This window comes from Geotrypetes seraphini, chromosome 8 (assembly GCF_902459505.1).
Source record: "Geotrypetes seraphini chromosome 8, aGeoSer1.1, whole genome shotgun sequence".
NCBI lineage: Eukaryota > Metazoa > Chordata > Amphibia > Gymnophiona > Dermophiidae > Geotrypetes > Geotrypetes seraphini.
In genome coordinates, this window is record NC_047091.1 from 133,870,685 (window position 1) to 133,885,100 (window position 14,416).

The 14,416-nt window shown below is 45.5% G+C and overlaps 1 protein-coding gene across 5 annotated transcripts in view; it reads right to left on the bottom strand.

Moving 5' to 3' along the window:
* CLTCL1 (clathrin heavy chain like 1) overlaps positions 1–14,416 on the bottom strand; it is a 107,741-nt gene that overhangs the window by 24,420 nt on the left and 68,905 nt on the right. For all 5 annotated transcript variants that reach the window (XM_033954422.1, XM_033954421.1, XM_033954420.1 and 2 more), the window contains one exon: positions 10,438–10,672. In XM_033954422.1, coding sequence (XP_033810313.1) covers positions 10,438–10,672 — 235 coding nt within the window. The remainder of the gene's footprint in view (positions 1–10,437; positions 10,673–14,416) is intronic.

A 14,416-nucleotide genomic window follows, 5' to 3' on the forward strand; every position in this document is an offset into this window, starting at 1 on the left:
AGCTTCAGGAACGGTGTACAACATGCCAAGCCTTTAATGAACAAACATAGATATAAGCACAAAACAGTTTGTATCCAAAAGGATTGGTGAACCGGGATCCGACACGGTCCTTGTCTTCCAGAGGATGTAATAGGGCAGAGTACGGTACTGGGGTTTAAGAAAGGATTGGACAATTTCCTGTTGGAAAAGGGGATAGAGGGGTATAGATAGAGGATTATTACGCAGGTTCTGGACCTGTTGGGCCGCCGCGTGAGCGGACTGCTGGGCACGATGGACCTCAGGTCTGACCCGGCAGAGGCATTGCTTATGTGCTTATGAAGAAACACTTCTTCCTCAGGGGTCCAAAAAAGTATCATATTAGGAAACCTTATGGATAACAACTGGAAACAGCGGGTTAGTGGACAACTTGGCAAGCTGAGTGAGCTCCTACGCGGTGCAGGAATCTCAAGAAAAATCACAAAAGCCATATGGCACTCAGATTCTGCCGATTCCTCAAATTATCTAATAGTGCTATGCCCAGGGCCCTGTCAGGTATGGCACAGGGAAGCATTAGAACATTAGTAGTGGCAGTATCGAAGCGACAATGCTCCCCCTACCTCCCGTTAGAGGTGGTACTCCGCAAATTGGATTATATACTTGTGACGTCCAAGTTAACCCCATTAAGAACAAGACGGATGCTGGCATTGTCTAAAAGCTCAAGGTACTTTATCCCACATGATTTATGAATGCCCCCAGATTTCTCCCTTCTGGACACAAATATGGACCTTCATAAGAACTATTTCAAATTGTACTGCAGATTTATCTTTTGATATAATTATAATGCGCTCTCACCATCCATGCTTTATCAACTGCTCCTGTGAATCACAATTGATAGATATTCTGCTGTCAGTCGGCATACAGCAAGTCTTACAAAACTGGAAATCAGCTTCTTTATTAAACTTTACTTTCTGGTGGAACTCAGTCTGTTTATACAGCCCACATGCTTATCCCATTTTTTTTTTTAATTCTTTAAATGGGATAAGCATGTGGGTTCACTTCGGGGAAGTGCTTAGGGGGGAGGGTCCTTAGAGTGGGCAGACTTGTTGGGCCGGTGGCCCTTTTCTGCCATCATATTCTATGTTTCTATATGAACAACATGCTATGGACTTTATCCTGTAATATCTGGACACCCATTGACAAATTCCTGCAAGCTCTTTAATTATATGACACATGTATTTCTGATATTTTCTATTTTGTATAATACATATGCATATAGTGCCAGGCTTCTGTATATTGTCATAGTTACATAATGTTCATTTTTCTCTGTTATTCCTTATTACTTAATAAACAAATTGAACTAAAAAAAAAAAACGAACAAGACGGATGGCAGCCTTCCATAAAGTGTGGGACCCTTACCAGACCTGGAAAAAGGAATGAACAGGCCAAATGAGCAAATGATTGGATACTCAAAGACCCACCAGACTGACTTCATGGAAACAACTTTATTAAGAGGGAAGTGATGGGTTGGGGGGGAGGGGCGGAGGGGAGCAAAGATTTTGTGGTATATTTGTTTGTATGCTGTGGTTCTTTGCCAATATTGGCATACAAAGCGTGGAAAAAAAACATTAGCATGGCACTCTGTTGCTTAAGAGTTAGAAATGGGATAAAAAGACTGCTTCTACTAAGACAGAGACCCCTCTCACCCCTAGAATATCTTACTGCATTTGAATAAGGTATTATAAGTTCCAATAGAAACATAGAAACATAGAAAATGACGGCAGAAAAGGGCCACGGCCCATCTAGTCTGCCCACACTAATGACCCACCCCCTAACTACGCCTATGAAGTGATCCCACATGCCAATCCCATCGTTTCTTAAAGTCTGGCACACTGCTGGCCTCAATTACCTGTTATAATACCCTATATTCCACAAAATACCTTGTCAGGTTCTTTGCAGATTGCAATATAAAAAAATCACATCCACAATAAAAAACAAACATTCACAAAACAGAATCAGATTTTCTAAAGTTTTTCCAAGAGAGATACATCAATGTAATTATATATCTTTCCAACAAAAACTAAAGGAGTCGCAAGTCTATTGGGTAAGTCATTCCAGATCAAAGTGACCAGAGATGTGACCCCTGCTTCAAGCAGGGGTGGGGAGGGAAAGAGTTATGGCCATTTGGTTGAAGATGGGCTGGGGACGGCTTCGATGGCTGGATGGTGCTGGAGTGAGCTTTGACGGAGACTTCAGTAGATGGCAGAGCTTTGGGTTCTGGCCCAGAAATAGCTAAGAAGAAGGAAAATTTAAATTAGATCAGTAATTTAAACAGAAGGTAAGGTTGGGCTGACTGGATGGACCATTCGGGTCGTTATCTGCCGTCATCTACTATGTTACTATGTTGTTCTTTAGATTGAAATGATCTTGAGGTAGAGGCAAACAAAACTAATTGGCTCGTGTATAGCAGTGCTAGTTTATTGAATATTTTAAATACTAAGCAACAAAGTTTAAAAACTGTATGCCATTCAATTGGCAGCCAATGTAGCGTTACGTTACATCCCCCATCAGGCAGAAAATAAGTGAACTATCAAATGCCTGTTACTTTATGTTATCTGTCTGTATGTTCCACCTCTGCTTACATCCCATGTTGCTATTAAGATGTTTTATTGCAGTGGTCTCAAACTCAAACCCTTTGAAGGGCCACATTTTAGATTTGTAGGTACTTGTAGGGCCTCAGAAAAAAATAGTCAATGTCTTATTAAAGAAATGACAATTTTGTATGAGGTAAAACTCTTTATTGTTTATAAATCTTTCCTTTTGGATAAGGCTTAATAATAACATTGTAATCAAGAAACTGTTTTAATTTACTTTTGTGATTATGATAAACATATCGAGGGCCTCAAAATAGTACCTGGCGAGCCGCATGTGGCCCCTGGGCCTCGTGTTTGAGACCACTGTTTTATTGTGTATTGTGTCAACTTTATGCTGAGTTTATATTGCTGGGCATACTGGAAGGACCATACAAGTCTTTAGTAGCATACTATGCCAAAATATATACTGTTAAGATTTTATTTATTTGAATATATATTTTCCCGGACGTTTCTAAGTGGACTCAAGCTAGGATAAAGGAATTTCTAGTTTATTGGGATAAAGTACTCTCCCTGGGTGCTTTTTTTTTCCCAATTGCGATTTCCATGTAAATGCTTTATCTCAAATCAGGAGGTTAGATATGTATTTCAGTGTTCTCCCCAGAAATTTTTTCCAGCCGGGTGGCATGAAAAAGTAGCTGGGTGGGGTGGGCGAGACAGGGAAATTTGATGGTGGGAAAATTAAGGGCTCCTTTTACAAAGATGCGTTAACACCTTAATGCGCGGAATAGCGTGCGCTAAATTGCCGCGCATGTAGCCGCTACCGCCTCCTCTTAAGCAGGCGGTAGTTTTTCAGATAGCATACGCTAATCCGGTGTGTGCGCTAAAAACACTAGCGCACCTTTGTAAAAGGTGCCCTAAGTGGGGCCACATTTTGGATTTGTAGGTACTTGGAGGGCCACAGAAAAAATAGTTAATGTCTTATTAAAGAAATTACAACTTTGCATGAGGTAAAACTCTTTATAGTTTATAAATCTTTCCTTTAACAATTAAAGGAAAGATTTATAAACTATAAAAAGTTTTACCTTATGCAAAATTGTCATTAATTATTTTTTCTGCAGCCCTCCAAGTACCCCATTTTTTCTGCAGCCCTCACATTTAAAGTTTAATATCTTTCCTTTCTCAAAACTGACACATTTCAATCACTATATTGAAAATAAAATCATTTTCCCTACATTTGTTGTCTGGTGACTTTATTTTTCTGAAAACAACGAACAGAATGCAGATAATGTACAAGATGCAGGCGTTGTTTATTAGTAAATGCAGTAACATATACAACCTTATAGCCAACCAAGGGACCCGACACGGTCCGTGTTTCGGATAACACGCCTTCCTCAGGGGTCCTTGGTGGTTAAGGTATAAAGCAAACTGCATAAAAGATAACAAACACACGCCAATCACGATCAAATGGGGTCAAGCAAGTCTTACACAATGCCATTTGATCGTGATTGGCGTGTGTTTGTTATCTTTTATGCAGTTTGCTTTATACCTTAACCACCATGGACCCCTGAGGAAGGCGTGTTATCCGAAACACGGACTGGGTCGGGTCCCTTGGTTGGCTATAAGGTTGTATATGTTACTGCATTTACTAATAAACAACGCCTGCATCTTGTACATTATCTGCAGTCTGTTCGTTGTTTTCTGGTTACTGTTTATTGCAGACTACATTGGACTTTCTTTCTCCCTTTTGTGCATCGACTTTATTTTTCTGTGCATTTAACTATGTTTCCAGGGTCTTCTTGTCCTTTGACTGTTTTTCTCTCCGTCTTCACTTTCTGCCTTGCATCCATCTTTGGCATTAACTTAATATTCAATTTTTCTGCTTTCTTTTCAAAATCTATGTTTCCATGTCTTCCCTTCCCTTCTATCTCTCTCTTCTTCTGTCTCTATTTCCATGGTCTGGCATCTGTCTCCTTCCCTCCCCCAACTTTTTATTTCTTTCACCCTGCCCCCTTCTTTCTTTCTCTCTCTATCCATGCCCCCATTCTTTCTATATGTCTGTCTTTCTTTCTCTCTCCATGCCCCCTTTCTTTCTTTTTTTCTTTCTCCATGCCCGCCCTTTCTCTCTCCATGCCCCTTTCTGTCTGTGTCCCGTTTCCCTTCTTTTTTTCTGTCTCTCTGTCCCTCCCTTTCTTTCTTTACTTCTCCCTGCCCTCCCCCAAGCCACCACCATTGGGGAACAGGCCGCCACTGCCACAATCGGGGAACAAGCTGCCGCCGCCACAATCGGGGAACAGGCCACCACCACCGCAATCGGGGAACAATCTGCCACCACCACAATCGTGGAACAGGCCGCTGCCGCAATCGGGGAACAAGCTGCCGCCGCCACAATTGGGGAACAGGCCAGTGCCGAGGTCTTAACTCTCCCTGCATATCTTCTCCAGCGCGGGCCAACCAATTCACGCCACCCGACGTCAATTCTAACGTCGGGGAGGAACTTCCGGGCCAGCTAGGCAGCAATTGGCTGGCCCAGAACTTCCTCCCCGACATTAGAATTGAACGTTGGGTGGCGAGAATTGGTTGGCTCCGAGCTGGGGAAGATATGTAGGGAGAGCTAAGACCTCGGGCACTGACCTGTTCCCCGATTGCGGTGGCTTGGGGGAGGGCAGTGGGGAAGGGAAGCAGATTGGGGGCCCCTGCTTTAGGCAAGGACAGATCGCGGGCCTCAAAATAGTCCTTGGGGGGCCGCGGCCGGGTGTTTGAGACCGCTGGTATAGAGGTTTAAAAAAGGGAAATGCGTTAATGAAATCATTAGGTTCAATCTAGCCATTTATTTCTGCATGAATTTAAACTACTAAAAAAAAAAAGATAAATATAGCTCATCCAGTCATACAAGAAACATCTCTACAGCACCTCTAATAATATTTTGATCACTATATTCCTTCTTGAGGTCTCACTGAGGATATGAAATAGATGTGATCCCCACTTCCAAACCTCTTCCACATAATTTATGGAGAGGTGTTACTGAGCCTTGAAGGAGACCTGTGTGATCGCACTACAGCAAAATAAAAAAGTAGCAGATAAAAATCAAAGTGAGAGCTAGGCAAAACAGTTTAGGTAAAAATGCAGGTAATAATTAGCAATGTATTAAAAATATTTTATTTTTATTTGCTTATAATGTCATTTGAAAGCTGTTTGATGTTAATACAGCTTTAATTTAATTCATTATAGTGTGTGGGGGGGGGGACAACACCTACATCAACAGTAAAGTTAGCATAGGGTCATTAAATCCAGTGGCGCACCTAGTATATATGACAGCCAGTGCTGATCATTTTTAATAACCCCCTCCTCTATATAAAAAAAGAGATTTTTAGTAATAATCCATGAGTTACACAATAAGGGTGCACCTAGGAAAAGGCAGCATCTTAAACACTGCAGTGAGCACTAGAACACCAACACATGCATTGTAAAACTAAACAAGCCAGATCCTGCACAGTCATTGCTAACAGAAAGCCATGTCCTTTTCATACACACAGAACAGAGATACACCCTCACCTAATATGGAATAATCACAAACTAAAAATAGAAATATGTAGACAAAAGTTAAACTGAAACGCCAATAAACCAGACTCTGCATACAATGCAACACCACAGAAACAGTGACACGTACCCTAATACTGTGCAAAATATAAAGACAGTAGATGTAAATTTGAAAAAACTGCTACATTACAATCACCACTTTACAAATTAACAAATATAAATAAAACAGGGAAGAGAGAAATAAGAAAATACCATTTTATTGGACTAATCCATTTTTCAATTAGTAGTAATTAGCTTTCAGAGGCCAAATCTTTCTTCAAGACAGTATAGTATACTGCTGTTATGGTATCCTGTCCTGACCTGAGGAAAGGGGTTTAGTCCCCAAACAACTGCCTTATTTCCATTTTCTATTGATAAACTTTAATCAATACAGTTTCAATACTACTTGATTCTACGGAAAAATTTTTTTCCACCTTTTGTCGTTTCTGCTTTAATCATCTTCTCTTCACTCTCTTCTTTCTATTCAGCGTTTGTCCTCGCTCCCTTCCATGCAACATCTGTCCTCTCTCTTTGCCCCTTCCACCCAGCCTCTGCCCTCTCTCTCTCTCCCTCTCCCCCTTGCATCCACTGTCCACCCTCTCTGCCCTTTCCATCCAGTGTCCTCCCTCTCTCTGTTCCACATGGCATCTTCCCTCTTTCTATGTCCCTTCAATAAACTGTATATCCTTTGCCCTTTCTCTCCTTTGTACTCTGTGACCTTTGTACTTTGTGCCTTTGTACTCCTGTGCCCTTTCTCTCCATTTCAGCTTCACCCCCTCTCCATTTTTTTTGTTTCCACCACTTCCCCTATGCTCTGGCACCTCTATCCCCTTCTCTCCCCCCAAGCCCTGGCATCTCTCTCCTCTCCTTCCTCTCCCCCTTCCACTCCATTATCTGGCATCTCTTCTCCTTCCTTCCTTTCACCTGGTCTGGCATCTGTCTCCTCCCCCTCCCCCCATATGCCCTGACATCTCTCCCCCCTCCATGGTCTGGTAGCTCCTTTCCTTTCCCTCCCTCCTATGGTCTTGGCATCTCTTTCCTCTCCTCTCCCTTCCCTGGTCTTCCTTCTCCCCTCTCTCTCCCCAATTGTGTGCAGCAGCAGCACTTCTCTTCCTCCCTCCCTCCCCAATTGGATGTTGTAGCAGCATTTCTCTTCCCATCCCTCCCCTCATGCCCTGGAATCTCTCTCCTCTCCTATGTCTCCCTCTGCTTCCTTGCTCTGGCACCTTTCTTTCCTTTCCCTCTGGTCTGGCATTTGTCTCCTTAGTTTCCCTTCCCTCCCCTCCCCCATGCCCTGGCATCTCACTCTTCTCCCCTACCACCTCCATTATCTTGCATCTCCACTCCTTCCTTTCTCTCCCTCCTTCCTTTCTTTCCCCTGGTCTGGCATCTGTCTCCTTCTCCCTCCTAGGGTCTTGGCATCTCTTTCCTCTCCTTTCCTTTCCCTGGCCTTCTCCCCCCCCACTGGGTGCAGCAGCATTTCTCTCCCCCCTAATTGGGTGCAGCAGTAACAGCATTTCTCTCCCCCCATCACTTCTTCCCCCCCCCCCGAGGCGGTTGGCAAATTCGCTACAGGCTAAGGCAGGAGTTAGGTCAGCGACGGAGGTAAGCTTACAACTTCCTTGCTTCGGGCCTTCTTCGCTGCTGGGTCCTGCCTTCATGGAAACAGAAAGTAGACAGGACCCGGCAGCGAGGAAGACCCGAAGCAAGCAAGAACACCAAGTTGTAAGCTTTCCTCCCTGCCCTATCTCCCGCCTTAGCCTGTAGCGAATCTATTTCTCGGACCTACTTCATTTCTCTTAGGTACCTTCTCCCTCCGTTAGCCAGCAGCAGTTTCTGAAGCACGCAGCTGTGAGCTTCCGCCTCTCCTCTTTCCGATTGGTTTCGCTTTGTGCTTTCTAGGCAGTATTTGAACATACAGTACATAAAATCATGACATATAAAATAGAAAAGACATTAAATATTCCATCAGGCATCATTGAAACGCCTTACATCTTAGTATTATGAGTCTGAGCAAAGAGGTGCACTTTCAACAGTTTTCTGAATTGCAAAATACTTCTCAAATCATATGGCAAAACATTCCAGAGCTGGGATCCTTCATCCTGAACCACTGTTGTGCGATAAGCTGCAGAACAAACGTAAACACGACGTCGGAGTTCTTCCTGTTTGTGCACTGGGTCATAATGAGCCTGCAGCCCCTGCCTCCAACTGCGACTGTAAAAATCGACCAGCAGTAGGAAAATTGTTTAAAAAAGTAAAGCTGAAAACCCTTTTTCTGGCGCTTAAAAAAAAAAAGGCAGCGGAGGCGAATTTGCAGCCAAGATGACAGCCGGGCGCTCACCTAATCTAGCCGGGCGGGGCGCCCGGCTGAAAGGCGCTAGGGAGAACACTGTATTTTATGATCCAGTTCAGCTTCGTTTCTTCCTAGAGGGTAAGGGGATTTCATTTGCAGCCTAGGCGAAAAGTGTAAGAATCAAGTCGGTTAGAAAGTTGAAGGATTTGCTCAATTTCTATGGTTTAGTATTTCATTCTGCCTTAATTTCCTCTCCCTGGAGGATTAATATCATTGCCCCCCACTCAGTTTGAGGACTATATTTTGTATTATATTTTTTTACTTATATTGTATAAAACTTTAATCCCCAATGGGGAAATTGGGAGTATCAAATTCTGTTTTATTTCTTTCAAAGTTTATGCTCTGTATTTAAATTGAAAATTATAAATAATAATATCTTTTTGTCATGATTAAATGCCATTTTTCTATTAATTATATACCACTTAGTTGAAGGAGGGAAGGGGTTCAATGGGAGGGTTTATGATCTTATAATGAATAATGGGCTTAGAAGGAGGGTGGGGGGAGGGTTGCATTTATATTTATAAGATACACCGATAAGATGTTCAAGTGGTTTAATTAATAGTGTTTATTATGAATTTTGTACACTTGATGAAAGTTTAAAAATGAATAAAGAATTTACAAAAAAAAAAAGAAAATTATAAATAATAATAATAATAAAAAAAAGATTTTATTTAATTTTTTTGCTGGAAATGTCTATTGTCTATGTCCAGATTGATCTTGCTGTACATTACCTTGGGTGAGTATCTACAAAAAAAAAAGGTGGAAAATAAATCGTAATAAATAAAATACTGGGGACATCCATTTGGTCATACTTTAATGTGGTTGGCTCTGCACTCTGGAATGATTTACTGGCTAAGATCTACCTAGCTACTGAGGTTTAAATCAGTGCTGAAGACAGCCTACTTAACCCATGCACTTTAGAGGGCTTCTGCTATGAAAGTTAGCTTGTTTGCAGCCTCTGGGTCATCTGCTTGCCTTTGTCTGTCCCCCTTTCTTTGTGTGTCTTATTTGGTTAATTCCTACAACCTGTAAAACAGGATTCCTTTTGTTTGAGTTTTGTGCTTGTTGCTCTTTTTCTGAGTTGTGCACCTCTTGGGTAAATATTTTTTGAACTGGCCGTATATCAAATAAAGTTAATTGCCTGATATCTGCTGTTGAGCACCCACAGAGCTGCCATCTACGGTGCATAGTCATATTGATATGTACATGAGTGTGTTCATATACATATGCAAATAACTAATCCTGGCATTTACTCAAGTACATGCCACCTATCTCGAGATGCTCCTTATAGAATAACCTCCAAATTGCCTAAACTGACACAGACTCAAGGGCCACATTTTATATTTTTTAACACTTAGGACAGCCAAACACACATTGTATATTGTCACGTTTCAGCAAACGGTAGCAAAATACGACAATGCATAGTCCCCTCCCCAGCTTTCACCCAGCCTCTCCCATTCATGTAACCTCCCCCTCACCAGGCTTCACCCAGTTTCTTTTCCTCACCTGCCTTCAGCTGCAGAAGCAACAGTGGGATTCCTGCCTCCCCTTCATGACTCGGCTTTCTATGAGATCAAGCCATACGGTGTCAGAAGTTTGGGTTGGTCTCATGGTTCAAGTTTCATATGACTTAAAACCATGAGATCAACCTGAACTTCCAGCACTGCATGGCTCATGTTTACAGACCACCAATTCACGGTGAAATCCTGCTGTAAGCAATTCAAGAATCTGCCAAGCTTCTGAGGGCCAGAAAAAAAAGCATTTGGTGGGCCAGGATCTGGCCCATAGGGCGTAGGTTGGACCAAGCCCGGTCTAGCAGCTGGACTAGAGCAGCACATTTGTACAGAGATGCAGGACCAATACATTAATGAATGCAGGAGACAAAGTATGAGATCAATATTTGCAGGGAATAATAAAGAAAAAGTCAGATGTAGTGACCTTAATGAGCTCAAGGTCGCACTGGCCCCTTTCATAGGCCACACAGGCAAGATGAGGATCCCTCTTCTCACAGTACTTGCCCACGACACAGCTATCATAGAATGGGTTCTCCCGCAGGAATCGCTCAGGGTTATTGTTGCTGTCAATATAGATCTTGGCCAAAGCATTGTGTGTGGCTGGCTCCTCACTGGCTTCATGTATGCGGGATTCAAGCCATGGCAGCAGCAGCTTCAACCTAAGAACAGGTAAGGTATGTATAGAACCAGAAATTAGAACAAACTCGATTACACTTCTAAATCTCCCTCCACTCAAACTGTGCCTCTGTATTTTCACAATATACTCTGGTTCCAAACTGATGCCTATTTCCTAGTTGTTCCACTAAAGCACAGTTACTTACCGTAACAGGTGTTATCCAGGGACAGCAGGCAGATATTCTTAACACATGGGTGACGTCACCGACGGAGCCCTCGGTACGGACCTTTTTAACTAGAAGTTTCTAGTTGGCCGCACCGCGCGTGCGCGAGTGCCTTCCCGCCCGACGGAGGAGTGCGTGGTCCCCAGTTAGTATAAGCCAGCTAAGAAGCCAACCCGGGGAGGTGGGTGGGACGTAAGAATATCTGCCTGCTGTCCCTGGATAACACCTGTTACGGTAAGTAACTGTGCTTTATCCCAGGACAAGCAGGCAGCATATTCTTAACACATGGGTGACCTCCAAGCTAACAAAGAGGGAGGTGGGATGGTTGGCCATTAGGAAAATAAATTTTGTAACACAGATTGGCCGAAGTGTCCATCCCGTCTGGAGAATGCGTCCAGACAGTAGTGAGTAGTGAATGTGTGAACTGAGGACCAAGTGGCCGCCTTGCAGATTTCCTCGATGGGCGTGGAGCGGAGGAAAGCTACAGAAGCAGCCATAGCTCGGACCCTGTGGGCCGTGACAGTTCCATCCAGTGAGAGACCGGCCCGAGCGTAGCAGAAAGCAATACAGGCAGCAAGCCAATTGGAAAGTGTCCGTTTGGAGACAGGACGACCCAAACGGTTGGGATCGAAAGACAAAAAGAGCTGAGGGGATGTCCGGTGAGCTCTGGTACGATCAAGATAGTAAGCAAGGGCACGCTTACAATCCAGCGTGTGCAACGCCTGTTCCCCAGGATGCGAGTGAGGCTTAGGGAAGAAGACGGGCAGCACAATGGACTGGTTAAGGTGAAAAACCGAGACCACCTTGGGAAGGAATTTAGGGTGGGTACGCAGAACAACCTTGTCATGGTGAAAAACAGTGAAAGGTGGGTCGGCAACCAGTGCATGCAGTTCGCTAACCCTCCTGGCAGAGGTGATGGCAATTAGGAAAAGCACCTTCCAGGTAAGAAGCCTGAGCGAAGTTGTGGCAAGAGGCTCAAACGGAGGTTTCATGAGGGCTGAGAGAACCACATTCAGGTCCCAGACGACAGGAGGAGGTTTGAGAGGCGGTTTGAGATTGAAGAGCCCTCTCATAAATCTGGAAACCAGAGGATGAGCCGTGAGGGGTTTTCCGAGAATAGGCTCATGAAACGCAGTGATGGCACTGAGGTGGACTCTGATGGAGGTAGTTTTGAGGCCAGCATTGGACAGTGAGAGCAAATATTCCAAGACAGTTTCCACCGCTAAGGAGGTGGGTTCCTGACGATGCCGGAGACACCACGAGGAGAATCTGGTCCACTTCTGATGGTAACATTGGAGAGTGGCCGGTTTCCTGGAGGCGTCCAAAATGAGGCGGACCGGTTGAGATAGATTCTCTGGAGAGGTCAGCCCGAGAGAAACCAAGCTGTCAGGTGGAGCGAAGACAGATTGGGATGCAGTAGAGACTGATGCTGCTGCGTAAGTAGAGTAGGAAACACAGGAAGTAGAATGGGTTCCCTGGAGCTGAGTTGGAGCAGGAGTGAGAACCAGTGTTGGCGAGGCCACCGAGGGGCGATAAGAATCATGGTGGCGTGATCCTTGCGGAGTTTGGACAAGGTCCGCAACATCAGAGGAAGTGGAGGGAAGGCATACAGGAACCGATCCCTCCAATCGAGCAGGAATGCATCCGGAGCCAGACGGTGAGGAGAGAAGAGTCTGGAACAGAATTGGGGCAGCTGATGATTGTGAGGTGCTGCAAAGAGGTCCACCTGCGGAGTGCCCCATCGAGCAAAGATGGATAGCAGAGTCGGAGGGTCCAACGTCCACTCGTGAGGTTGAAGGATGCGGCTGAGATTGTCGGCCAGAGAGTTCTGTTCGCCCTGGATATAGACCGCCCTGAGAAAGAGATTGCGGTCCGTGGCCCAGGTCCAGATGCGCAGAGCCTCCAAACAAAGGGGGCGAGATCCGGTGCCGCCTTGCTTGTTTATGTAGTACATGGCGACTTGATTGTCTGTGCACAGGAGGAGGACTTGAGGGCAGAGAAGATGTTGGAAAGCCTTGAGGGCGTAGAACATGGCTCTGAGTTCCAGGAAATTGATGTGATGACGACGCTCCTGTGGGGTCCAAAGTCCCTGGGTGCGTAGATCTCCCAGGTGAGCTCCCCACGCGTAGGGGGACGCATCTGTGGTGATGATCATAGAGTGGGGGGGCAGATGAAAGAGTAGACCCCTGGAAAGATTTGAGGAGTTCAACCACCATTGGAGAGATTGCTGAAGAGATGATGTCACAGAGACGGGATGAGAAAGAAGATCCGAAGTCTGTGACCATTGGGTGGCGAGAGTCCACTGAGGCGTACGAAGGTGGAGACGTGCCAGAGGAAGGACATGCACCGTCGAGGCCATGTGACCCAGGAGGACCATCATCTGTCGGGCAGGAATGGAGGGATGCATGAGCACCTGACGGCAGAGATGGAGCAGGGTCCGCTGGCGATCGGAGGGGAGAAAGGCCCTCATCAGCGTGGTGTCCAGAACTGCTCCAATGAATTGAAGTCGCTGGGTGGGAAGCAGATGCGACTTGGGGTAGTTGATCTCGAACCCCAGGAGGTGGAGGAGACAGATGGTGTGATGAGTAGCTTGTAGCACGAGTTGAGATGAAGGTGCTTTCACCAACCAATCGTCCAAGTAGGGGAACACCTGGAGGTTGTGAGACCTGAGGAAGGCCGCTACCACTATAAGGCACTTGGTGAAGACCCTGGGGGAGGAAGCGAGGCCGAACGGTAGCACCTTGTACTGATAGTGGTGGTGCAGTACCTGGAACCGCAGGTAGCGGCGAGAACTCTGATTGATGGAGATGTGAGTGTAGGCCTCTTTGAGGTCCAGGGAACATAGCCAGTCGTGTTGAGAAAGAAGAGGGTAAAGCGTGGCAAGGGAGAGCATTCTGAACTTCTCCTTGACCAGACACTTGTTGAGATCCCTTAGATCGAGAATGGGACGGAGGTCTCCCGTCTTTTTGGGAACCAGGAAGTAGCGGGAGTAGAATCCCTGACCCCTTTGATCTGGAGGTACTTCTTCGATGGCATTGAGAAGGAGGAGGGATTGAACTTCCCTCAGGAGGAGGGGGGTTTGAGATGAGTGTGAAGCAGACTCTACGGGAAGGTTGTCTGGTGGAAGAGTCTGGAAGTTGAGAGAGTAGCCGTGGCGGATGATGTTGAGGACCCACTGGTCCGACGTGATGACTTCCCAACGGCTGGAGAAAATGGTGAGACGACCCCCGATAGGCTGTGGAAGAGGCAGTGAGGGAGGATGACTGGCTATGCCCTGGAGAGAAGAGTCAAAAGGGCTGAGACTGTTTAGCAGGCTGAGGCGGCTTAGAGGGTTGAGTGGCCTGAGATCGAGCCTGGGCATGGTGCTGCTGTTGACGAGGTCGCCGAGATTGTTGGGGGGGCGGATTGAGTGGCCTGGCTGAGAACCTCCGCTGGTAAGAAGATTGAGGCCGATAGGGTCGAGCAGGCGGAGCCTTCTTTTTTGGCTTGATCAAGGTGTCCCACCTGGTCTCATGGGCCGAGAGTTTCTGGGTGGTGGAATCCAGGGACTCTCCAAAGAGTTCA